Raw genomic sequence first — 25046 nt, 5'->3', positions numbered from 1 at the left:
GCACGCACGCACAGACATACACACCACGGTACATCCTCACGTCGCAAACACAGACGGCTGTCGCTCGTGCGACCCGCCACGAACACACACACACACACACACACACACACACACACACACACACACACACACACACACACACACACACACACACACACACACACACACACACACACACACACACAAACACACACACACACACACACACACACACACACACACACACACACACACGTGCATGTATGCATGCAAACTCACAAACAGATTAAGTCGTCTGCTGTAACAGCCAACAGCTTGCATACACCAAACTGCAGTTATTAGTCTGGTCCAGTAATTGGTTCAGCTTCCTCCAATTAGCAGCAGCTGTCAATGAGCGACATGAACACAATGGCTGCGGGTACATGGACCATCATGTATTCATTCAGAATGAATTCATTCCGAATGAACTCATTCCGAATAGAGGAATCTGATCCACTCACCTGTTTACATGGGACCTGAATAAAAGTATTCCTCGTTTACATGACCAAAGCATTCATTCGGAATATAACTTTTGACATGCGCAAAGTGGTTCCCGCCTACGCCTGGGCATGGACCAGGGGCCACTACCCGGAGCAGAGCTTCCCCTGGTGGGCATGGGAGGAGGCAATGAATAGCCCCCTTGTGCCTCCGCAGCGGAGGTCTGTCGGTCGTAGACAGGCCGGTAAGCAACGCACCGACTCCTGGCCAGGCAGCGTTGTATGCGGTACAAGCCTGTGTTCCTTTGTTATCGTCGTTTTAATGCAAAAGTAGCAGATCTACAAGTTCAGACCAGTTTATTTTTTTGTATTGGTACCAGACACGGTAAAACGTAGGCTAGCCTATACTATTTGTCACATTTCTCATGTAGGTACGATGACGTCATCGCGCATTCGCACATGGTCATTATAATAATAAATAATAATACATAAACACCGGACCGCTCATGGTCATTATAATAATAAATGGAGAGAGAGAGAGAGCAACACTACAGTCTATGAAACAAGGCACGCTCATTTATGGCAAAAGTGCAAAAGTATTGGCATCAAAATATACTTAAGTAGAAAGTATAAGCTACTCATTATGCCGAGTGTCACGTTTTTCTTGTATTATTATGAAAAAGCTTTGAAACATGCTGTAACTCATTCACTGTGACGAAAACCCTCTTTCTGCGCCGAGTAGCGCGCGGTGCGCACACGGAGAATGCGGAGTCTGTCGCCCTAAAACACAATCGCCCCGGGTCAAAATCCAGCGACCATGGAGCGGCCATGGATGGCCCGCTCAAAAGGTGCGTGGGGCGTAGTGTTTTGGGACGACCGTTCCGGCTGCCCATGTAATGAATTGATTAAGTAAAACTCATCTGTTTTCGCTGCAGCTGCGCCCTAATAATGTAGTTTTCATTTATTTTTGTTCACGTATGCTATTAAAACAATGCAGCTATTGCAGTATTGGGCCTTAACATGTGATTAAAAATGTATACGTATTTGGCCCCTCATATATAAAATAATAAATGTCATGTGGCCAGGGATTCTTTTTAAAAACTGAGGACTAAAATACCTGTTTAGAAAAAGATCCATATAAGTGTAGCCTAGGCCAGCAATCCTTGGAGCGTCCGTTCTCCTGGACAAGTCTGGGCTTAACCATGGCTTATTAAATGACGCTATAGAATAGAATCATTCATTTTATCCCGCAGGAGCGACCGTGGCCGAATTAGAGATTTGATAGGTCATTTTTGGACAATTCTGACAGCACTATAAGCACGGACATGCGCAAAGGAATGCATGTATTCCAAACAGAGAGGAGTGTTCGGAATAAAGCGTTTACATGGTCAATTCCGATTGGTATATCCCGATTCAAACGGTCTATACCACCCCTCCTAACCCGAATGAAAATTCATTCGGGTCAGACTGGAATGGAATATTCTATTCCAATTGAGGTGTTTACATGAGCATTTCTATTCTGAATGAATTCATTCATTCATTCATTCCGAATAGAAGTGTATTCATTCCGAATGAAACTGTCCATGTACCCGCAGCCAATGAAGGCTCTTTTATAGAGGCCAGGGGCCACACAAAGGCTGGACAGTCCTGTCAATGCAGGAATGTTTAGGGGCCACACAGAGGTGCAGGGATGGTTCCATAGGGGCCCCACAGAGGTGCAGGGATGGTTCCATAGGGGCCACACAGAGGTGCAGGGATGGTTCCATAGGGGCCACAGAGAGGTACAGGGATGGTTCCATAGGGGCCACACAGAGGTGCAGGGATGATAGGGGCCACACAGAGGTGCAGGGATGATAGGGGCCACACAGAGGTGCAGGGATGGTGTGAGGTGCTTCAGGCAGACTTCTCTATAAATGCTTTAGAAAGACATGCATAGATTGTGGTGTGCTCTTTGCGTTGTGTGCCATCGGAGCCAGGTGGCAGACTGGCTGAGACTGACAACCAGACCTGATTACATCAACCTCATCCATCACTCACTCATATCTCTCTCTCCAGACCTGATTACATCAACCTCATCCATCACTCACTCATATCTCTCTCTCTCTCTCTTACTTTATTGCGCACGCACGCACGCACGCACGCACGCACGCACGCACGCACGCACGCACGCACGCACGCACGCACGCACGCACGCACGCACGCACACGCACACGCGCGCACACACACACACACACACACACACACACACACACACACACACACACACACACACACACACACACACACACACACACACACACACACACACACACACACACACACACACAGAAGCACAGTTAAGTAAGGTTGTTCAGGCTACATGTCAGCATCAGGGACAGCAACTGCATCTAGGTAAGGGGGTGGGTGAGGATTTTATATGAATCATGAATACTCCGGTCCGGGAAGAAGTTTCTGTTTCTGTTATTTTCAGTGTGGGAGGTGGAGGCAATGGTGCTACAACTGTTTGATCCACTAAAAAGGCCTGAAGTATCAGCTTGTGATATGTGTGTCTTCTGCCTTTTTTGTGTGTATTCTTGTGTAGAAGAATCAGCTGCTAGCATTGGCATTATCCCTTATGTCTCTGCCAAGTTCTTGGCTGCGTCTTTGCCAACAGTATGTGTGTTAGTCAGCAACACAAACAATTCCTCCACCTGCAGTAGTCACAGCCTAACGTCTTGCCTCTCTCCAGTAACACAGCAGGTGTGCTTTATCATAACTAACTGGTTGAAATCCTCACATTAAGACTGATAGCGCTGTTGTTCTGCCTGACTGAGTCAGTGTGAATGGGAGACATGGGAAGACACAGCCATGATTGTAATGGAAAGACAACCAAGCCCCTCATGGCCCTGCACGCCTTGGCTCTTAGTAATGGAAATGCAGAGAGGGAAAACGAATAACTAACATTACATGCGAGGATTTGATTCAATGACAAAGTCTTGTTCATTATATACATGATGATTATGTATATTATCCAAAGTAAATGGTTATATATATATATATATAGAGAGAGAGAGAGAGAGAGAGAGAGAGAGAGAGAGAGAGAGAGAGAGAGCGAGAGCGAGAACGAGAGAGAGAGAGAGAGAGAGAGAGAGAGAGAGAGAGAGAGAGAGAGAGAGAGAGAGAGCGATAGATAGATAGATAGATAGAGAGAGAGAGAGAGAGAGAGAGAGGGAGAGCGAGAGCGAGAGCGAGAGCGAGAGAGAGAGATAGATAGATAGATAGATAGATAGATAGATAGATAGATAGATAGATAGATAGATAGAGGCCCATCGTCTGTACAACTTCAGGGGGATGAAAAAATTAAGCATAGGCACCTCATGTCCTAGCAGAACCATCGAGAGTATTCTCATAAGCTACATCATCACCTGATATGGGAACTACACCAAACTTGACTGCTACCGAGGGTGGCGCTTTAAGGTAAAGGCCATGCGGTCACCAAAATCAGTAGGGTTCATTCTCCAGAGAGCATAAAGGTAGTTTTTTTTGTTTGGTAGATTGTTTGGGACGGAAAGACTGACAGACCCGCACCGACCAACATTGCCAACCTTAGAGTCCCTACATCAGCGGGAGTAACAGGATTAAAGTGTGGCAGGGTTCCATGCAGGTTTACTTCTCAGTGGTGGACTGTCAAAGCCTCTGGCTAGACTTGGTCTCAAGATCAAAACTTCTGACACTAGGCTGAGCTCCACACCAACACTCCACTGCCTGAAGGACACCAACTAATGATCACATCTATCACAGTGACATTTGGTGTTATAGTACAATGCACACACACACACACACACACACACACACACACACACACACACACACACACACACACACACACACACACACACACACACACACACACACACACACACACACACACACACACACACACACACACACACACACACCACATAAACTGGATTTAAGTCAATTAAAGTGGACTCCGGTAATAAATGTACATTTTTACACTCTCAGCCGACAAGCACAAGCCACTTTCACTCCTGTATACCCCATCACAAACCCTGTTGCAAATCCTGTCACGGAAAGGCTGAGATACAGGATGGAGTTACAGTCGTCCCCCCCCCCTTCTCAAGCCCTCATTGTGTATGCGATCATGGATTCCTTCCTTATTCATTGAGGTGAAAACATACAATTTCATTAAATTATCTCTTATTGTAGGCCGCTACATGGCTGCTAGATTCCATAAGGACTCTATAACAGGCATCTACTGGTAGAATAAATTGTAGGACCGATTTTTAGGTTTGTCATTTCCATATATAATACCCAACAGTCGGGATCGGTTCTGCAATATCTCGGAACAAATTGGATCTGGAAACACATTTCACAGGTTTATAGGGTTTGGGTATGTCTTTCTTTAAATGTCGGGTCTTCCCGGATCTCTGAACAAATTGTACGTGTCCATTAGGGTTTCGGGGCCGTCATTTTGGACCTGTGAAGAGCTCTATTACCCATGCACACACATTATTACTGTTCAGTACATGTTCAGTCACATTTAGTGAGAAGGTAACCAAGCAAAAGTGTAATTTTAAGGGTCTCTTGCATGACTCAAGCTAGTTATATACCACAGTATGAAACTCATGTACTGTACACCCTCAGTTGACATTGCTGCATACTAAGCCTGGAGGAGCCAAGATTAAAGCCAGGAACATTCTGATTCACAGCCACTCTAAATCCTGCACCACTACCACCCTGATGTGAATGTGACTGAGAAGTCCATGTAATGAAGCAAATCAGCGCTGGGGGAAAGAAAGTGTAGAATGCTGAGGGTATTTTGACTGTTTATTACGTTATATCAGATTTCAAACTAGTGTAAGAAATTCCGTTATCAAGGTGCAATTCTGGCAATTGTACTATATCTTAGGAGAAATACAAAAGGGACCAGCAACATAGTTGTCCAGCCTCTACAAAGTTCGGGCTCTGGAAGAAAATTAAGTCATACTAGCCCATACCCGTGGGGGGATATGCGCACATGATCTGGCAACCCGGGAGCCATTCATCCCATAGCTCGCGGAGCCATCCCACAGCTGGCCAGCCGTAACCATGGCGACATTATTTTACATAACAACGCTAATAAACAGCCTAAGTTTGGTGAAATAGAAAAACGGGATTCCCTGTTCCGTGCACATGGTAATGGTGAATGGCTGTGTGCAAATTCAGATCAATTGCTCCAGCCACTGAGGAGAACCGGGCAGAATGATTTTGGCCTCACCACTACAGAGGTTTGCAAAAAGCCAAGCAACGCAACCTTATAGACAATCTGTTACCTTGGTCGAGGTCTGTGCCCTACCGAGCACATTTTATAGTTTGTTTGTTTGTTTATTGTTCAGTCCAGACGTGCCTGTTATTGTACCTCATTTGCAATGAAAGGAATTGCTCTAATCAATTTATATTAATTAAATAAATAGCAGCTTTAAGAGGTAAAGGATGACAGACACAAATTGTAATTTCCTGGACGTCTGGAAGTCTTTCAAAGAATTACAGTTGAATTAAATGCCTTGTATGTTTGGGGGACTCTTTATATGTGACAGTTCAGTAGCACTGTTCCATCTATATGCAAATTATTTCTATTTTCTACAAGTAAGAAGAGAGGTGCTACAGAACATTCAAAATAAAACAGTTCCATGAACGTTGTGCTCCATAAGCAAAGCTGTTTGACTTCAATGAAATGTTTTACGAGACATTATTATTGTATGATGTGGAGTGACTTTACCTGCCTTAAGCCATCCTTGCCGTGCTGCATGATCCGCAGGGCGTAGTTGGAGCGCTGGCCTTTGCTGTTAAATTCAATGTGACCCGTTAGACCTTCCAGTTCTACCTGTCCGACACAGAGACAGACATGTTAAAAGTCAGACCCCAAAATCCTGCATTTTGTTAGTGTAGCAGCACAAGCAGCTGTGACTTGGTATGAAATCAGGACAACAGCATTGTCTAAGGACTGATTTAATGCTGTGATGATTATATGAAGGCAAGGGCATAATATTGAGTCATTACTCATGTGGTCTTTCACAGAGCAAACTGGGACATGAAAACAGTGTGATATTGAATATGTGTCAGATTCACACATGGGGATTGTCCACTAGCTCTCCCTTCTAGTTCTCTCTAGTAAGTATATATGTTTTAATCAATGACAGCTCATCTTTATCTCTCCCTCTCTAATATATATTTATAATGAGGAGAAATGAGACACGTTGACCTGGTGGACTGTGGTTGTATTTCTGAACAGGTCACTGATATAATACATTATTATCTGCCTGCGTGGGAAACGTGTGTGTGTGTGTGTGTGAAAAGCTCTAACCTTTCCCATTAACAGAGAGAGTGAAAAATCAATATACTTAGTTTGACATTTTCTCATTTGGTCTCTTTTGCTGCTTTCCCAATTGGCTGATCATAATTACTAAGAAAGAGATGTGCATAATTGAGCAATGTGGTTAACTTCTTTTTGGGTGGTGAAACCGCCCTATAAGTGAGGTTTGAAAATTTGTACAATTATCTTGGGCAGTGAAACCGCCCCTATAAGTGAGGTTTGGAAATTTGTACAATTATCCTGCACTGTGATTGGCCAATCACAATCTATTCAGGACTGTGATTGGCCAGTGTCACATGACACATGTGCATAGCCCTATATAAGAAACCATAACTTTAAAAAAAACATAAATTTGTTTTTTTAAAGTTATGGTTTCGTCCATCATAAAGAGTGTTTCAATAAATGTATTTATCTTTTGTACATGATTGGTTGACTCCATTCAGTATTGTGATTAGCTAGCAAGACACCGCCCACTTCACACAGGGTGTGATTTTTTTGGTGTGTCTGATATTGTGTTTAAAAAGTACAAGTTGGTATTTTCAGCCTCTGGTTAATAGATGTTTTGACAGAGTGACACACGCACGCATTCAAGCACACGCGGACAAACAAACAGCCAGTGTTGTTTCAATAGTTCTGCATCACTTCCCGGCTCATCTGATAAAATAAAGGCAGGGAGAGTGAGTAAGACGGTAAGAAAGAAAGACACAAACATTAGCGGAGATCAATACTGTACTCTGGAGGAGTTCCACTTACCATCCTCAGGTAATTCATAAGGCTGGTGCCATGCTCCCAGATTTTAGAGGATTTGCACGAGAGCTGAGTGGCACCCACATTCTGGCTGCGGTTCAACTCCTGCACCGCAGACACCACCGCATGCACTGCATCAAACAGCAGCGCCGAAGAGAGCTGAAGGGTGGGGGTGTGTGGGGGAGGAGGACATACAGTAGGGTATAAACTACAGTATGTTATGCAGGTACACACAGCATGCAAGATACACACACTGTGCTACACACCACTGTGCCTAACATATCAGTGGGCCATGGTCAGCGAGGGGTTAATCCATCTGTAGATTGGTAGAGAGATGATTCCATTAGATCATTATAGACACTCTGATCTGATGACAGCATTGAAAAACATCTCTCTCTCTCTCTCTCTCTCTCTCTCTCTCTCTCTCTCTCTCTCTCTCTCTCGCCCTTCCCTCTCTAACTATTTAACTCTAACCATCCCAATTACCATCCAGCTCTGTGAGCAGTAGCTAAAGAAATAAAGCATGAACATCATCTGCTCTGTACAACCAGCCTCAACAACTGTACCACTGCAAGTCACTGTGTAAAGTCTATTAAAATGCATTCTAGAGGCCAGAGGACATTGTTCATTTCACCACTGTGTGTCTTAATGGAACTATAAAAGGTTTGAATGACCATGATGGTGGATACTGGTATATAACATAGAGCTATATAGTTATTAAACTGTAAATATGTGTGATGTATCACAACCTTGAACCTTCTCCCGCAATTTTAATGGGTGGATTGCACATTACAGGCAGTTTAGTGGAGAAAACACAGTGTGGAAAGCATTACAGACTGTGTATGAATGTATGAATCTGTGACAGAATGGGTCACAGACATCATTTTGCAAGATCACTTGAATACATTATACTCTTATTCATTATGAACTGCATAAAACTAAACAATAGTATTGCCACTTAAATTTACTTTACATCTGTCATCGATCTCCCTGTCTGTTTCTTTGTCTGTCACAAATGTGTTCGCTGTCAGACTGTGTTTTGTTTACATAGCATATAGTAGCTATTATCTCTCTACTCCTAAAAGACACCTTGTTATTCATTAGAGACAAATGCTAATAGATAGAGCAAGTAGCAACAAGAAAAACACAGCTGGTTGCTAAAAACAGCCGTTGATTTAGTTGAAAGGCTTAATTAGGAAACAAGAATTTAATGAAGCCAATTAAAGAATGAGTCCTCATTCTGTGTGATGTGTACTATGCTCACACACATACCCACACCCAATCTGCTTTATGCAAGCTGAGTGGTGGCTGAGCTGCTTAGAATGGTGCTGGGGGAAAAAGTATGCTTATGAAAACAAAACTATTCAAAGAAATCTGACACTGACCGGTGTGCCAGCGAAGGGAGCGTGGTCACAGTTCTCCTGCCAGGAGCGGTTGAGGCTCAGCAGGAAGTCTTGGAAAAAGGGATGGGTTTGATTGAACACAGAAAAACCAAGTATGTTGACTCGCTGCTCCTCCACGTCGTCCAATCGGAGCAGAGAGAATTCCTGCAGAGAGAAAGGAATGAGCGAAGAGAAAGAGAGAGACACAGAGATAGAGAGAGAGAGAAAGAGAAAGAGAAAGAGAGAGAGAGAGAGAGAGAGAGAGAGAGAGAGAGAGAGAGAGAGAGAGAGAGAGAGAGCGATAGAGAGAGAGAGAGAGAGAGAGAAAGAGAGCACATTATTCATGTAGATGTCATTAGCTGTTTCTTGTCTGCTGATATACTGAACATGACAGCATCAGTTTGACCTGCATATGAATTTATTATCATGCATATGAACTTATTATTATCATGGTAAAGTGTGTTCATCCAACATGTTTATACCCGATTCAACTGTGATGACATTTACTTTTCATTAACTCACACTTCTCCAGATGACTGACATTAGCTGTCCAGAGTTTCTCTATGCACTTCTATAAATAACGCATATGGATTATTTCCATAGTATGACTTTTTGCTGCGTGTCACTCACTATATCTCTCTCCCTGTAGAAAATAGATAGATGAAATAGAATAGATGAATAGGAGGCGAAAGAACTAATCGGTTCGACTTGAGAATGTGATCGCTCTTCACTGCGGCATCAATTACTTATAACATGTTACACAACTGGATCACTGTGATGCTCAGATATCATGTTGTATTGGATGCTATATTTCTCTCTAAAGTTATTGCTGCAGCAATTCATCTTTTTTATTCATGGGGGGGGGGGTCAGGTAATGATGTCACAAGGGGGTTAAAAGACAGCAGAGAATGAAGGAGGCAGTGAACAAGGGGAAGAAGCTAAAGAGAAAGTGTGGAGAGAAGACAAAAATACAGTTGACAGACAGTCACACCAAAAAGACATGAGGTGAGAAATCATTCCCCTGAGTGACTGACCTTCAGACACAGAGAGAGGCCACAAAATCCCAGGACTTAACCTCTCTCAGCTCCTCTGCTGCACAGCAAAGACTAAAGAACCCTGCTATCACTCCACTACCAAACACAGTCCAGTGTAAGGAGACAAAAAAAAAGCCCAACTGCAACTGGCTTTTACTTCCCGTTTCTGCGTGACATTGGTGGCCGCCTCTTTAGGAGAAAGCAGGTTGGAGTCTATTAATTCCAATGGGAGAGCAAACGTGAACACAGCTTCTGAACGATTCTTATTACCCCATGGTCACTGAAATGAATATTGGACCCAATCGTCACAAGCCACACAATATTCCCAACATTCTGCAACGAAAATGGCATTTTTCAGAGAGACAAATCAGGAGAAAATCAACTATGCTATCTGCCTTTCTCAGCAACACACTATCGCCAGATCTAACACCAGTAAACATTGGACGTACGCGAGATCTGCTGTCAGACGGTGCCCACTTAGGAGACCATTTGTGTACAATTTGTGCGAAGCGACAGTTGTCGCTAAATTAAGCATCTTTGACACAGTCCAATGTAAGGAGGTGAGAGGAGTCACATGGTATCACTCTACTACCAAACACAGTCCAATGTAAGGAGGAGAGAGGAGTCACATGGTATCACTCTACTACCAAACACCATAGATGTAGAAACCTAGATACCTCATTGGCCTCTGCAGTTCGTTGGAGCGACCTGTTTCGTATGGTGGCCGCCATATTTCCGGGGGGTATTTCCCCCCGGAAGCGGAAGCGCGCCCGCCATACAGACGCTTCAGAGCCAGAGGAGGCGTCTACCTTTATATGTCTATGCCAAACACAGTCTGAAGGAGGAGAGAGGAGTCACACGGTATCACACTACTACCAAACACAGTCCGAAGGAGGAGAGAGGAGTCACACGGTATCACACTACTACCAAACACAGTCCGAAGGAGGAGAGAGGAGTCACACGGTATCACACTACTACCAAACACAGTCCGAAGGAGGAGAGAGGAGTCACACGGTATCACTCTACTACCAAACACAGTCCGAAGGAGGAGAGAGGAGTCACACGGTATCACTCTACTACCAAACACAGTCCGAAGGAGGAGAGAGGAGTCACACGGTATCACTCTACTACCAAACACAGTCCAATGTAAGGAGGTGAGAGGAGTCACATGGCGCCACAGAAGCAACACAAAGAGCTCATCAGAGAGGACAGAATAAAGCACCTTGCAATGGGCCTGGTCTTCAAGATACGCAAGAAAACAGGGATACCCATGTACCTGTCAGACTACTTCAATAGCGTAAAAGACACACTCAGGCACAACACCATGGAGCTCCACTGATCTCACTCAACCCAGACTCAGCACAAACATGGGGTTAAATTTGTTCTACTGCTATGCCACCAACATGTGGAATGCCCTGCCAACAGACCTCAAAAAGTGTGTCTCCTTAGCCTCCTTCAAAACCGCCATGAAAGAGCACCTGTGTGCAAATTGTAACTGGTCCTAGTAATGTCTAAGCTTAACATCAGAAATGTTACCCCTCTCTTTTTGTAAGGATATAAACAATAAAATGAATGTGTTGCCGAGGCTCATCTTCCTATCCTAGTCCCTCCCAGTTTGCATACCTGTTTCTGATTACTTTATTTCTATGATTTACTCACCCTGTGATGTCTTGAATACAAGGATTTACTTCAATGGTAACGAGTTGCTTTTGGAGAAATGTAACTGTAATATTATTACTCTAAACATTATAGTAATTAGTTATATTACTTAGTTATATTACTGGAAAAAAGTACCGTAATAATGTTACAGTGACGCGTTACTTTCAGCTTGTTACAGCCAACACTGTTGATGACTGCACGTAAAATGTTAATTAACTGGAGGAAGTCACATTCTTTAGCCCGGTGGACACAAAGACTGAAGAGGTGTACAGGATGGAAGCTTTAACTGCTCACTTCAACTAAATATGGAGACTTTTGTACAGAGATGGGCACTTATTTTGCAGCCCGATTGAGTGCCGGCCCCCTTTTATGTAATTTATTTTGTTTTCTAAATTTAACTTTTATTTTATTATTTATTATTATTTTAGGTATGTATATCTGTACCATTAGTGTGAATATGCTGTCATGGAATGATTGGTTTAAAAAAAATGAAAAACAGCATTCGGCAACCATGTCGGTCGTTGGAAATTACGAATATTAAACTTTCAAGTATCGTCGAGCGGCATGGTCGCTCAACTGAAAATGTATTTTTGAAAATAATGTATTTCCATTGTCTGACAAAGTGCAGGTTAAAGACTTCAGGAGATACCGTTAGCAGGAAAGGAGGGTGGTTGTCAGACAAAGACAGTGCAAGACATGTGGAAGGAGGTGCATTATTCTTCCAACAAAGAGTTGGAAGACTAAAAAAAATAAGAACACCGAAACGAGAGAGAGAGCAGAAGGAGTCAGAGAATGAGAGCTCTGGGACTAAGGGAAGCAAAAAGACGAGCCATTTAGTTTATCAGATTCGCTCTGTGTCTGTGAAGGTCAGGCACTCGGGGGAATAGAAACCTCAACTCAATCTCCATATCCTCCATCAGCAGGTGAATATTTGCACTATCCACAGCCAGCCTCTGAGACTCAATACAAATCAAGTAGGCTGAAATGGTACCATCTTAAAGTCAGCATTAGTCAAGAGTAAGACCGGTGTATGGAAATAAGGTTGCAAAACAGTGATGTGTTCCTTTAACACATTGAATGCCAAAAACGGTCCGGACCGTTTTTGAGGATCCAAACGAGAAGTGCCGAAAACGGTCCGGACCGTTTTTGACCCAATTCTATTTTTATACATGTGGGCCACGTGGGGCGCTAAAACGAAACTTTGACATCACCCAAGGAGTTTCTGAGAAGAAGAGGCTGGATCTGGCTCCATGTCAAAAATCCTTCCGGTCGGCGTTTTCAATGTTATCTCCTTGACTAAAAGCTTAATATCTCCATTTCTTTTTAACGTGGTGGAAACGAGCCGTTTTCGATCGGCGATCACGCTGCAATGGAGGATCGCGTTAGAAATATTATTGTTCCAGGCGTTAGTCGGGACCCTCCGCCGTCTCGCACGCACGCTTTGTTTACATGCACTTCCGCGTCTGGGCTGCTACAGCACGAAACGTATAACGCAAGTGGATGGAAGAAATGCAGGCACTCAACGTATAATATTTTAATAAACCTCTGGCACCCAATGTGTTAACATTGCAGGGTAATGAGCAAACGTAGTTCATATTGGAATACAAGAGTGTTTTTTAATGTGTTAAAAACAAATGTAATAGGTGACTTGTATGACAAATGAGATGGGCCCATTTCTTACAAAAAAACATGAACTTAACACACCTCCAAAAGCAATATCATGTCTCCCCATAGGGGGCACCACAAATGCTACAATCCCCCCCCCCCCCCCCCCCCCCAATTCTGCTGGAACAATTCCAGCAGAGCTCTCGTTTATCCTTGGGCATATAACCCCCCAACCCCCCTCCACACACACTTCAAAGTCCTCAAATTCCACACAATCCCACATCCACCCAGCCACATCCACACACAAATAACAAATACACACACAAAGGACACACAAGTAACAAAAACCTCCACGCACATGAACAGATTATTGTAACCCTCTGCAAATCCATAAAATAATGCGGAAAAGAGTCAACTAGACACACAATTTTACCATCTCACTATGATATACTATACTCACAAACTATGATATAACAACTACCCAAGTAGGCCACAGTGGTGGAAAAAGTACTCAAATGTTTTACTTAAGTAAAAGTATCAATACTGCAATGTAGAAATACTCCATTACAAGTAAAAGTCCGGAATTCAAAATGTAGTTGAGTAAAAGTACAAAAGTATTGGCATCAAAATGTACTTAAAGTACCAAAAGTAAAAGTACTAAAATGTTTGAAAATAGCAGATCTACAAGCTTACAACGCGTCGCGATGCGACGCGTTGTAAGCTTGTAGATCTGCTATTTTCAAATAGCCTATGTATAAATTAGGGCTAATGTGGTTAATGTATGTTTTATAATATAATAATTTATACCTGCAAAGTAACTAGTAACTAAATTTTTCAAATAATTGTAGTGGAGTAAAAGTACAATATTTGCCTCTGAGATGTAGTGGAGTAGAAGTAAAAGTATTGGAAATTGGAAATACTCAAGTAAAGTACAAATACCTCAAAATTGTACTTAAGTACAGTACTTAAGTAAATGTACTTAGTTACTTTCCACCACTGGTAGGCCATAGGGTCATGCTGTTGAATTCGGAACGCTATTGTCCAGAAGAGTCGTCAAAGACTAGGGAACGTTGAAGCTGTCACAGTATTCCAGCTTCATAATGAATTTGGTGGTTTGAACGAACTGAATAATATTCAGTCAGCTGTGACTTTGCACCGAAATATGATTTCAGTCAAAGCTGCAGAGAAATATTGTGTGGACACGTGCAACAAGGACAGTTCTAACACATCATTCTTGCACGGGTCAGTAACTTGACAGTTATATCATCTTCAATAATCCAATTGGTCTTTCTTCCGTGAAAGACGACCATGAAACCCATTTTTCATGAATCTTAGGGGAGAGTATCGGATGTTGTTAATTCAAAATGGATTTCAAATTATTTAACCCATTGAGACCTGAGAAGATTCTAGAAATGTCTTCTAAATCCTAACAGGTTTTTGAAAAAAATCTAAAAAAAATATTTTCGAGATTTTTCAAAAATAGCAGATATACAAGCTCGTAGCGCGGCACTCGGTGCCGCGCTATGAGCTTGTATATCTGCTATTTTTGAATAGCCAAAGACATCTAAAGTGACACAGATGCGTTCCAGGTATTAATGGGTTAATGGGTGAATACAAAACAATCTGGCCTCATTCCCGTTGAGGCTTGGGAATAAATGACCCATTTCAAAACCGTTATTCATGGAATTATGTCAGACCCTCTCACAATAACAGCCCGTCTGTGAAGCAACCCTTATGCCCAGAATCATTCTTGGACTGGTAGAATCTTCGAACACCATGAATATTGCACACATCAGCATATGTTTAGAATCTGGAAAATGCTGTCTTTTTGCAAACTATTCATTCAAATCCCCTCAGATTTTTACTGAGGAATTTTAAAAAAAGGTTTAAGATGATTTTAAACAAGACCCTTCAGAGAAACGATGTTCTTTACATCACTAAATGAATGACTTTTCTAAATGAGAAGCTGGAAAGCAAAACAAACAAACAAAATGTTGTTGAGCTGCTCAAAGCACAAAGCTGATTTATTCTGCAAGGCTTAGTTGCATGACATCTGAGATTGCAGAAGTATGTGCATGCGTGTGCGTGCGTGCGTGCGTGTGGGGGGAGGGGGGGGGGATATTAAGAAGTAGAAAAACAACAAGACAGATGGAGTAGCTCCAGGTAATGGAGATGAGACTCCATCTAAACGCATGCTCATCTCAGTGAAGTCCTGAGTGTTTCCTATATCGATCTATTGAGACTTTCCCATCAAGGCCAAGTGACCTCCTGGCAATTTGAGGACCAGACCCACTTTACTAGTGTCTGCATCAGAATGAACTGCCCATTACAAGGAGACAGCAGAGCCCTGTACCACTTAAAATAAAATTATTTAGCAAATGTGTGTGGGATTTCACAACACACAAACGATTGCAACATTCATCATTGATGTTCAGAAATCACATTGTGTCCATGTGCACATGTTGATAACGCTCAAACAGTCATTAATCATAAATATACTGCAGCAGGTCGTGTTTGTCAATTAGCATACAGTACATATTGATGTACAGTCCAACAGGTGGCCCAATATTGATTAATTACAACAGAGGAAAAAGCTAAAATATGAGTTTCTGCCTGCATCTAATTCAAAACACTGGAGATTACACAGGCAATCAAGGACATAACACAACCCCCCCCCCCCCCCCCACCTATACGACTTGATCCACCCCAACACTCCTTTCCACACACTTAGATCAGCTAACACAGGACATCTATCCCTACCTTCCCTACAACACCCTGGCCAACACTCCAACGTCCTAGACGTTTCACCTTGCTGGCTCCAAAGCTGTGTAATGACCTCTCCTCCTCAGTCAGGACTGCAGGCTCACTCCCCATTTTCAGCCGCAGTCTGAAAACTCACCTCTTCAGACTCGACCTCACCTCCTAGCACTCCTTATTTTCTTGTTTCAGTTATTGTTGACTATTTGAATAGATGCTAGTTATGCTATGCAGATGTCTGTTGGTTACTTGTTCTTATTTATACACACTGTTTGCTTGTCCACAAATGCTAATATTATTATTTAGTCAGGAACTACCTGTCCTGAACTGAACTGTACCCGTCTGTCCGTCCGTCCGTCCGTCCGTCCGTCCGTCCGTCCGTTTTGTCTGTGTTGCTTTTATGCCCATATATGGACATCTCTATATCTGTTTGTCATTGTTCCTTTTATGCCCGAGATCCATGATTTCATCAGTATGTGCCCATATGAGGCATATCGGTCGGATCAGCGTTCTGGTAAGCCGGATGTCCGTATATGCATATATATATATCTCTGCTGTTCGGCCGGAACCAGCTAAATCCAAAATGGTAATTGTTCAGGAAATGAAAAACAAAATATCAATTTTTCAGAAAATGAAGAAAACCTTATATTTTTAAAACAAAGCAATACTGCCTCATCAAACTTGGTATTGTGACTTTATATATTATCAGATACTTGCATGTGTCATTATATTATCACCACTTTACCCAAATCAAGCTCAAGTGGAGTTAGGAGGTTTTGTCCATCATTGATAAGAACAGCTGGCAATGGATCTCAAAGCTCACAACACATCACAACGCATTGTGAGCTTGGAGATCAGCTATTTATGGTGAGCGCCATCCTCATATACTAAGTATAGATCAAGCTGAATTCTGTACTTAAACAACTTTTATTTTAACATGCATTGTAAACAACCATGGATCTAACTGTTACCACTGTCATTCTTCTACAGTTGAGTGCAACAAACAATTCTGCCTCAATACTCAATCATGTATTTAACAAAAGTAATCATGGCACACCAACAATAAATAAATGGCATATAAATACAAAATACATTCATGAAAAATATAATCTGTAGCCTATCAAATCTGTAGCCTACTGCACTAACAATAACAACCACAGTTGAATTTACCTATCATATACCTATCAACATTTTATTATCACACTGTTGTGTGTTGTGTTGTGTTGCGTGTGTGTGGTGGATGTTTCTTAGTGCTTTAGATTGTCATAAAAGCTGTGAAAGTCTTTTGGCATGATCTCCTTGAGCTCTTGGAGATGTTTGAAACAAACTCCTGCACACACTCATTCTCTGTCCATTAACATTTAAAAAGAAAACACGAGCAGATGACCTTTGTGAAGACACCCTTCTCCTCTTTACTGGGGTGAAATCTATCAAACCTTGCACATACATTCTCTTCTCTTCCCAGTTTATGTTCTCCCAAAAGCATTGAAAAATCTTCTCCCTGTCTGCCTCATACAGAGCAGAGCTTCTCTGAGAGCCTGAGAGGAGGGGTGAGTTGTTTGTTTTTGACGGACAGTTTGAGGGTCCAATGGAGTTAGGAGTTTTCGTCAGAGGCGCTTTTTAATACTTTTCATATGTTATTATTTAAAAAAAATGTACACAGATGTAGAGGGGGTTCAATAACGTTGATTTATGAAAAAAAAAAAAAAAAAACTGAAAATGGAGTTAGCTTAGCTGGTCCCGGCTGGACACTGACGATATATCTCTCGTCTGAGAGATATATCTCTCGTCTGTTCTGGCCAACCGCTGATCCGACCGACTTTACACCGGGCACCACACTACCTTGGGTCCTCGGCGAAACACAAGGGTCGATCGGTTGGGTGTTCTCGAGATTAACGAAGGACAGAGTTGTAGCACTTAATTGTTTTCTTGTTTTCTTTGCCCTCTATTCATGTGACTATTTATGTATTTATTCCCCATCATTTGTTGACGAGGGTTCATACCTTTTATTTAGATATCACAGTTTGTTTGGCACTTTTGTATTAGCAGTTTGTGAATGCCTAAATTGTAAATTATAATTGTGTTGGACCTCCATGACACATCTATGCTATAAGAAGTCCTTTGTGATCCAAGAGGAATGCCTTTCCTGTGACTCAATAACCACCCACAATTGTCTACAAGACAGGACATACAAGAGAAATACAGAGGGGGGAAAGAGTATTGCTTTTTCCATCTCCTCTTCTTCATCCTGATCAATCACTCCTCTGCAATCATCTAGACATAGCTGTGTATCGACCAGGGTGTCTGCCTTTCTTGGCCTGGTGCACTGATAATCACAATACTGGTAATGAAAGCTCCATCAGGTTGATTCAAACAATGCAGATCTGGACATAATGGCTGTGAACATCACTAATGTTGCTTGACGCATGATAATGTAAAAAAAACACACATGTGCATGTACAATACAGTAGGCCTACACATGCATGCATACATGCATATTACACTATTTGCTAATTTGATAATAATGGAAACAAGCTGATGATGTTTTCCATCAGGTTGTTTGTGCATACTGATAATCACAAGCCATATACTAATGAGACAAATGCTATTATCACCATTCATCCAGCATAAATTAGTGTTCACAGTCAGTGAGGGTCTCTAATCCTGGATTGCACACAATAAATTCATACCTATTACAAATAATCAATTATCCTTTGATGGGTCTTGCTGAGACAGATGAGGTTGACTACTTAATTAATGTGTCGCCTGCATTAGTTCCATCAAATACAAATTAATGTGTTCCTGCTCACAAGGGCTGGCTCTGAGGTTTTAAAAGTTTCCATTATTCTGTAAAAAATAACACAAAGATATGTATTGCCCTTAGCCAATTATTAGCAGCAATTTAAAGTAAGTTGACATCTTTGCATCACACATCAGCAGTGAGCAGTATAGTAAAACACATCCTGTCCTATATTTTCTATTGCAATACAATAATTAAATAGTTTGCATTATGACTGGATGCTTTTCTCCATTGTTGCTTTCAACACAGCTAATTACCTTTTCTATTAGTTTCAGTTGATTGATTCGCAAACTCTGTGTCTAAACAGGGAAATATGAACTTCACATTCTGTAAGCTGTGGAGGGGAAATAATTAAATTCCAATCATTTTCACAGTCACAGTGGTTATTTATCACCTAGACATCATGTTATCATGACTAACCAGAGAGAGAGAGAGAGAGAGAGAGAGAGAGAGAGAGAGAGAACATTTTGACATAAATAAAAGGAACATTTTAACAAATGTTACATTGCATTGTAACATTTAATAGCATAGAATGAGAGAGTGAGTAAGTAGTGAGAACAGGATTGACAACGTTTGAAAAATAAGAGTTGTAATTACAGAAACAAACACAGAAAGACGTAAAGGGTCCTATTTTTTTATTCATAGTGCATCGCAAAATGTGTCGAGGTGTGTCCACCTCAATTTAGATAGAGGGTGTGTATGTATGTGTGTGTGTTGGCAGCCTTTCAGACAGGGCTGCATGACAATGAAGGCAGTGACAAGAAGGATCGTGTGTGTGTGTGTGTGTGTGTGTGTGTGTGTGTGTGTGTGTGTGTGTGTGTGTGTGTGTGTGTGTGTGTGTGTGTGTGTGTGTGTGTGTGTGTGTGTGTGTGTGTGTGTAGATAAATGAATCATGAAGAACAAAACAAACAGGCAGCGGGGATGAGGGGTGGAAGTGATGCCAGATAATATGTCAACCAGCCATGTGGGAAACTGTCTATCTGTCTGTCTGTGCGTGCGTTGGTGCATGTGTCAGTGAGTGTGTGCATGTTTTCATGCTTCTGTGGACACATTGCGTGGTCGCCAGTGCATGTGGAAGTGCCTCTATCAAGGCTCAGAGTTATGATGCACAACAGCAGCCAATGCGGCCTGGCAGGCTACATTAGGGATTAGGCCCAATCCTGTGCTTTTTTAACCTTCAAATGACACCAGGCGTCCCGTCGACATACGATGGGCCACCGCCGCCGAGCCCGTGAGATTTATTCAATCCTGCCCGACAAGCTCGGATCACAGGATACACATCACTCAGAAAGAAGCCGTGGAACGAAGACTGTGTGAGAGAGAACATCTGTGTTTGTCCAATGAGGGGTGTGTTTGTGTCTGTGTGAACAGGTGTGCTGTGTTTCACACTGTGAGAAAGGGGGTTTATATATTGGAGGTAGTTTATGTATTTTTGCTTTCATCTACAATTTATTTTTGGCTCATGGACGTTATTTGGGACGTCTCACAGGCTGAATCACTTGGCTCATATCTCCTGAAATGTCTAGCGGCTGACAAGGCGTCATTAATGTCTCGTAGCTTTGACAGTGAGCCGATGTATTGAGTTCTATGAGCCATGAGCCATACCTTGCCTTATACAGCCTAAACTAGGCTTAGAGTGGCTGTAAAGCCGTAATTATATGTAATAATAATATATTATGCCATTTATATAATTATACAAGGCATCAATGTCTTGGATTTTGAGATAAATGAATATAACTCAATTCTCAGCGGCAACTCAATGGCAATTCATATTTACAAGTTCAGTACATACTCAATTAATGCAGGTATAAATATGCAAGGGATAATTGACGGCGCGGCGGTCATTGTTGAGAAATAAACTCTGACAGGATGATTAAACCCCAAGGCGAAGCTTATTCCACAGCTACTTAATTAATACATTAATAAATTGACCCAATAGTAACAACAAAACGAAGTATTTCCTTGCTTACGGAAGTATTATTATGTATGCGAGGTGCACGGGCGCCTCGAAAAACAACAGGAAGTGTTGATCAAATAGAATAAAGTTTCGGTTACTGTATTGTCTATTTCTCGATTCAAATGTGGGCAACATTTAGCTGTAAATGACATGGTGTATTTGTGTACATGGCTGCCGTGTTGGATACAGCATAAAATCAATCATTGCAGCAGGTGCTCTGAGTGTTTGATTAGACAATATATAGTTATAGAGCTCATCGGTCATTATCCAGAAATAACACACAGCTGAATTCAGTGATTGATAGGGGTGTGCCAATATATCGTCCCGCGATATATTGCGATACGTTTTCGTGACGATACGTATCGTTTTGGGGGAAAAAAAAATATATATATTTTTTTTTTATAATGCAAAAACTGTATTTGTTTGCATTAGCTTTCCCCCCCCCCATATATTTTCATAAGCTTTTTTTCCCCCCATATATTTTCATAATTAAAAAAGTGCCATATATCGTATCGATATCGTATCGATGTCGTGAGGCCAATATCGTATCGTTTCGTGAAATTAGTGTATCAGCACACCCCTAGTGATTGACCAATCAGAATGAAGTATTCAATCAAGCCGTGTAATTTTTTTTTATGATTGTGAAACAGACTCAAGGCAGACTCAAGTCTGGACTCAAGGCATGACTCAAGTCTGCCTTGAGTCCATAATGCAATGCGTTTCATCATCAGTGACCTATGAAGTGGTGAAAATCAGACAGCTGGCTAGATATAAACTAGTAAAAGTTGATGCTGCATTCAAGTGCTTTAAGTAAGCTTTTAATTGTAACCTCACCGTACACCAGAGTGCAGTAGTGTAAAGTAACGGAGTACATGTACTCAAGTACTGTACTTAAGTACAATTCTGAGGTATTTTTACTTTCTTCTATTACATTTTCAATACTTTTACTTCTACTCCACTACATCTCAGAGGGAAATATTGTACTTTTGCTCCACTACAATTATATGAAAACTTGAGTTACTAGTTACTCTGTAGATTTTGATTATTATTACAAAACATACACTAACCACTTCAGCCCTATATATATTTTGACCATTTGGAAATAGCCGATCTACAAGCTCACAATGTGTCTCGATGCGACGCATTGTGAGCTTGTAGATTGGCTATTTTCAAAATATTTTAGATTTTTTTGTATTTTGATGCCAATACTTTTGTACTTTTACTCGTACATTTTGAATACAGGACTTCTACTTAGAGAGAGTATATCTACATTGCAGTATTGATACTTTTACTTAAGTAAAACATGTGAGTACTTCCATCACTGCTAGAGTTGCCTCGGTACCCAGGCTTTTTACTGCCGGAGTGACACATACAGCTGTAATGTGAAGCATTATAAGCATAAGCATGGTCCTGGCAAATAGCTTATTGTAAATCAATCTGTCGCGTCTATCAAACTCAAGCAGTTCTAACTTAATTCAGCAATAATGTGTCTCAAGTTGCAATTCAATTGTCCAATGTGTGGCCCTTCGGCCTTTGCTCTCTTCATTAAAGGTAGGGTAAGTGATTTTGGTCAAAATAAGTGTTAAATAACTCTATATTCTGATAGTACTCATTGCTGTAGAGTGTTTGTTCAGTAACAGGAGTCTCCATGTCTCTCCAGATCTTTATTAAACAGACAAATGCATTTTCAGGTCAGGATACAAATTTTATCCAATCAGGATAGAGAACACAGTCAGAAAGTCAAGTGAAATTGGAAGTGGTGACACAAATAAATGAGCTGAACAAATTGGAACTGGAATACTATAAAAATGAAGCTGATAAATGTGTGCTCTCTCCTGATTGGCTGAAATGTTCCTACCTGGACATTCATTTTATGTTTATTAAAGAGCTGGAGAGATCCCTGTGACTGAACAAACACTCTATAGCAATAATTACTATCAGAATATAGTGCTTTAACCTTTTAATAAAAAAACGTTTTGTTTTAACCAAAAGATATCACTTACCCTACTGTAGAAAACATTCAGGGCATATTTGCCAGCAATAGCCTATATATGGAGATCCCCATAGATGGAGACGATATACCTGCAAAGTCGTCATAGAGACCTAAACGTGCCATATGTACGGAGTCTGACATCAGCGAACCCTTCCCAGAAACTCCATGTATAGACATAACCATCACGTCCAGGACTGACGTCATGGTCCCATATTTGGGCATAACTAACATAGGCAGCTCCATAGACGTCTGACACTATCTGACATCACCATAGTGATGTCAGGACCGCAGGACAGCATTATAAGAGGGGCTCAACACCCCTCGGTAGTTCAGTTCCAGCAGCTACTCTGAGAGAGATTCATCACTAACAGGACGAGAAGCATCAAAGAGAATCCAGTTGGTTAGCACAGCCTAAAGCATATTCTCGAAGTGACCTTGGATCTGGTTAACGAGTCAGTCGATGATGGTTTCTATATTGGTCCTCCGAGGAGCCGGCTCCAAGACCGACTGTGAGATCGATATGCCTAGGGCACAGCAGTCTGGTCGATCTCATCGTTCCAGGCACGTCAGATACAGTCCTTTAGTTCAACATGGGGCAGCGTAATGCCAGAAGATGAAGATCAGGTTTCCCGTGGGGGAGGTCAAAGGAGGTGAGTGGAAAGTGGTCCACTACCTCAGGAGGTCAAGATCACGGATCACATAGACCAGGACGATTAGCTGGCCGACTAGCTGGCCTTACAACCCAGTTAGGAGGTCAAAAGAGGTGAGTGGAAAGTGGTCCACTACCTCAGGAGGGGAGGTGAGTGGAAGGTGAGTGGGAGGTGAGTGGAAGGTGGTCCACTACCTCGGGAGGTGAGTGGGAGGTGAGTGAAAGGTGGTCCACTACCTCGGGAGGTCAAGGGAGGTGAGTGGAAGGTGGTCCACTACTTCAGCCTGATGGCCAGAAAGTTCAATATCTACCTACTGAGCACGCTGCTGCTCCATCTACTGAGCACGCTGCTGCTCCATCTCAGGAGGTCAAGGGAGGTGAGTGGAAGGTGGTCCACTACCTCGGGAGGTCAAGGGAGGTGAGTGGAAGGTGGTCCACTACCTCAGCCTGATGGCCAGAAAGTTCAATATTTACCTACTGAGCACACTGATGCTCCACCTACTGAGCACACTGATGCTCCACCTACTGAGCACGCTGATGCTCCACCTACTGAGCACGCTGCTGCTCCACTTACTGAGCACACTGCTGCTCCACCTACTGAGCACGCTGATGCTCCACCTACTGAGCACGCTGCTGCTCCACTTACTGAGCACACTGCTGCTCCACCTACTGAGCACACTGCTGCTCCACCTACTGAGCACACCGCTGCTCCACCTTCTGGTACAAGAGCCTACAGTTAGACAAGTGAATTTGAGAATGCCAGAGCTTCATGGGGCGGCGGCCGACCCCAGGTAAAGCGTCGTTTAGAACGTGGAAGGCACTTTCAAGAGGATATATTATCCAAACTTCATAACAAAGGAACGCACCCTCATCAATACCGCGGGTGATGTACGACGGGTCAAACATGCGGAGCAGACAAAAAGGGTGGCACAGACAAATACTGGCGGTATATGCAAGGAAATTTTTCGGATTTTTACGTATTTCCACCGGAAATACGTGGGGCGGCTGTAGAAAACATTCAGGGCATATTTGCCAGCAATAGCCTATATATGGATATCCCCATAGATGGAGACGATATACCTGCAAAGTCGTCATAGAGACCTAAACGTGCCATATGTACGGAGTCTGACATCAGCGAACCCTTCCCAGAAACTCCATGTATAGACATAACCATCACGTCCAGGACTGACGTCATGGTCCCATATTTGGGCATAACTAACATAGGCAGCTCCATATATAGAGACGTCTGACACTATCTGACATCACCATAGTGATGTCAGGACCGCATTCCAGCATTATAAGAGGGGCTCAACACCCCTCGGTAGTTCAGTTCCAGCAGCTACTCTGAGAGAGATTCATCACTAACAGGACGAGAAGCATCAAAGAGAAGTTGGTTGGTTAGCACAGCCTAAAGCAGGCTTGTCAAACTCGCGGCCCACGGGCATTTTGCGGCCCGCGGAAAGGTCCATTGCGGCCCGCGAAGTGATTTGAAAAAACACCTTTTCATACTAGCTCTAATGGAAAAAAAACGAGACAAAAAAAAGACAAAAAAAACAGCGGAGCCGGCAGGCAGTTATCCCCCCCAACCCCCCTTGCCTCTGACTGTGAAGGTCTAATAGTGGCCAAACTTGTTTTGTGAGAACAATGGCCAAG

At 42.4% G+C, this 25046-nt stretch overlaps 1 protein-coding gene across 2 annotated transcripts in view; it reads right to left on the bottom strand.

The window, feature by feature from the left end:
• Nucleotides 1–25046, bottom strand: part of grik4 (glutamate receptor, ionotropic, kainate 4) — a gene marked incomplete at both ends in the record, with an annotated part of 123948 nt that overhangs the window by 46313 nt on the left and 52589 nt on the right. For both annotated transcript variants that reach the window (XM_080428961.1, XM_080428962.1), the window contains 3 exons: nt 6217–6321; nt 7564–7716; nt 8943–9104. In XM_080428961.1, coding sequence (XP_080285087.1) covers nt 6217–6321; nt 7564–7716; nt 8943–9104 — 420 coding nt within the window. The remainder of the gene's footprint in view (nt 1–6216; nt 6322–7563; nt 7717–8942; nt 9105–25046) is intronic.

This window comes from Gymnoscopelus braueri, assembly GCF_963280865.1.
Source record: "Gymnoscopelus braueri genome assembly, chromosome: 5".
In the NCBI taxonomy this organism is placed as follows: Eukaryota; Metazoa; Chordata; class Actinopteri; order Myctophiformes; family Myctophidae; genus Gymnoscopelus; species Gymnoscopelus braueri.
This window is presented reverse-complemented; position numbering and strand designations above follow the sequence as displayed.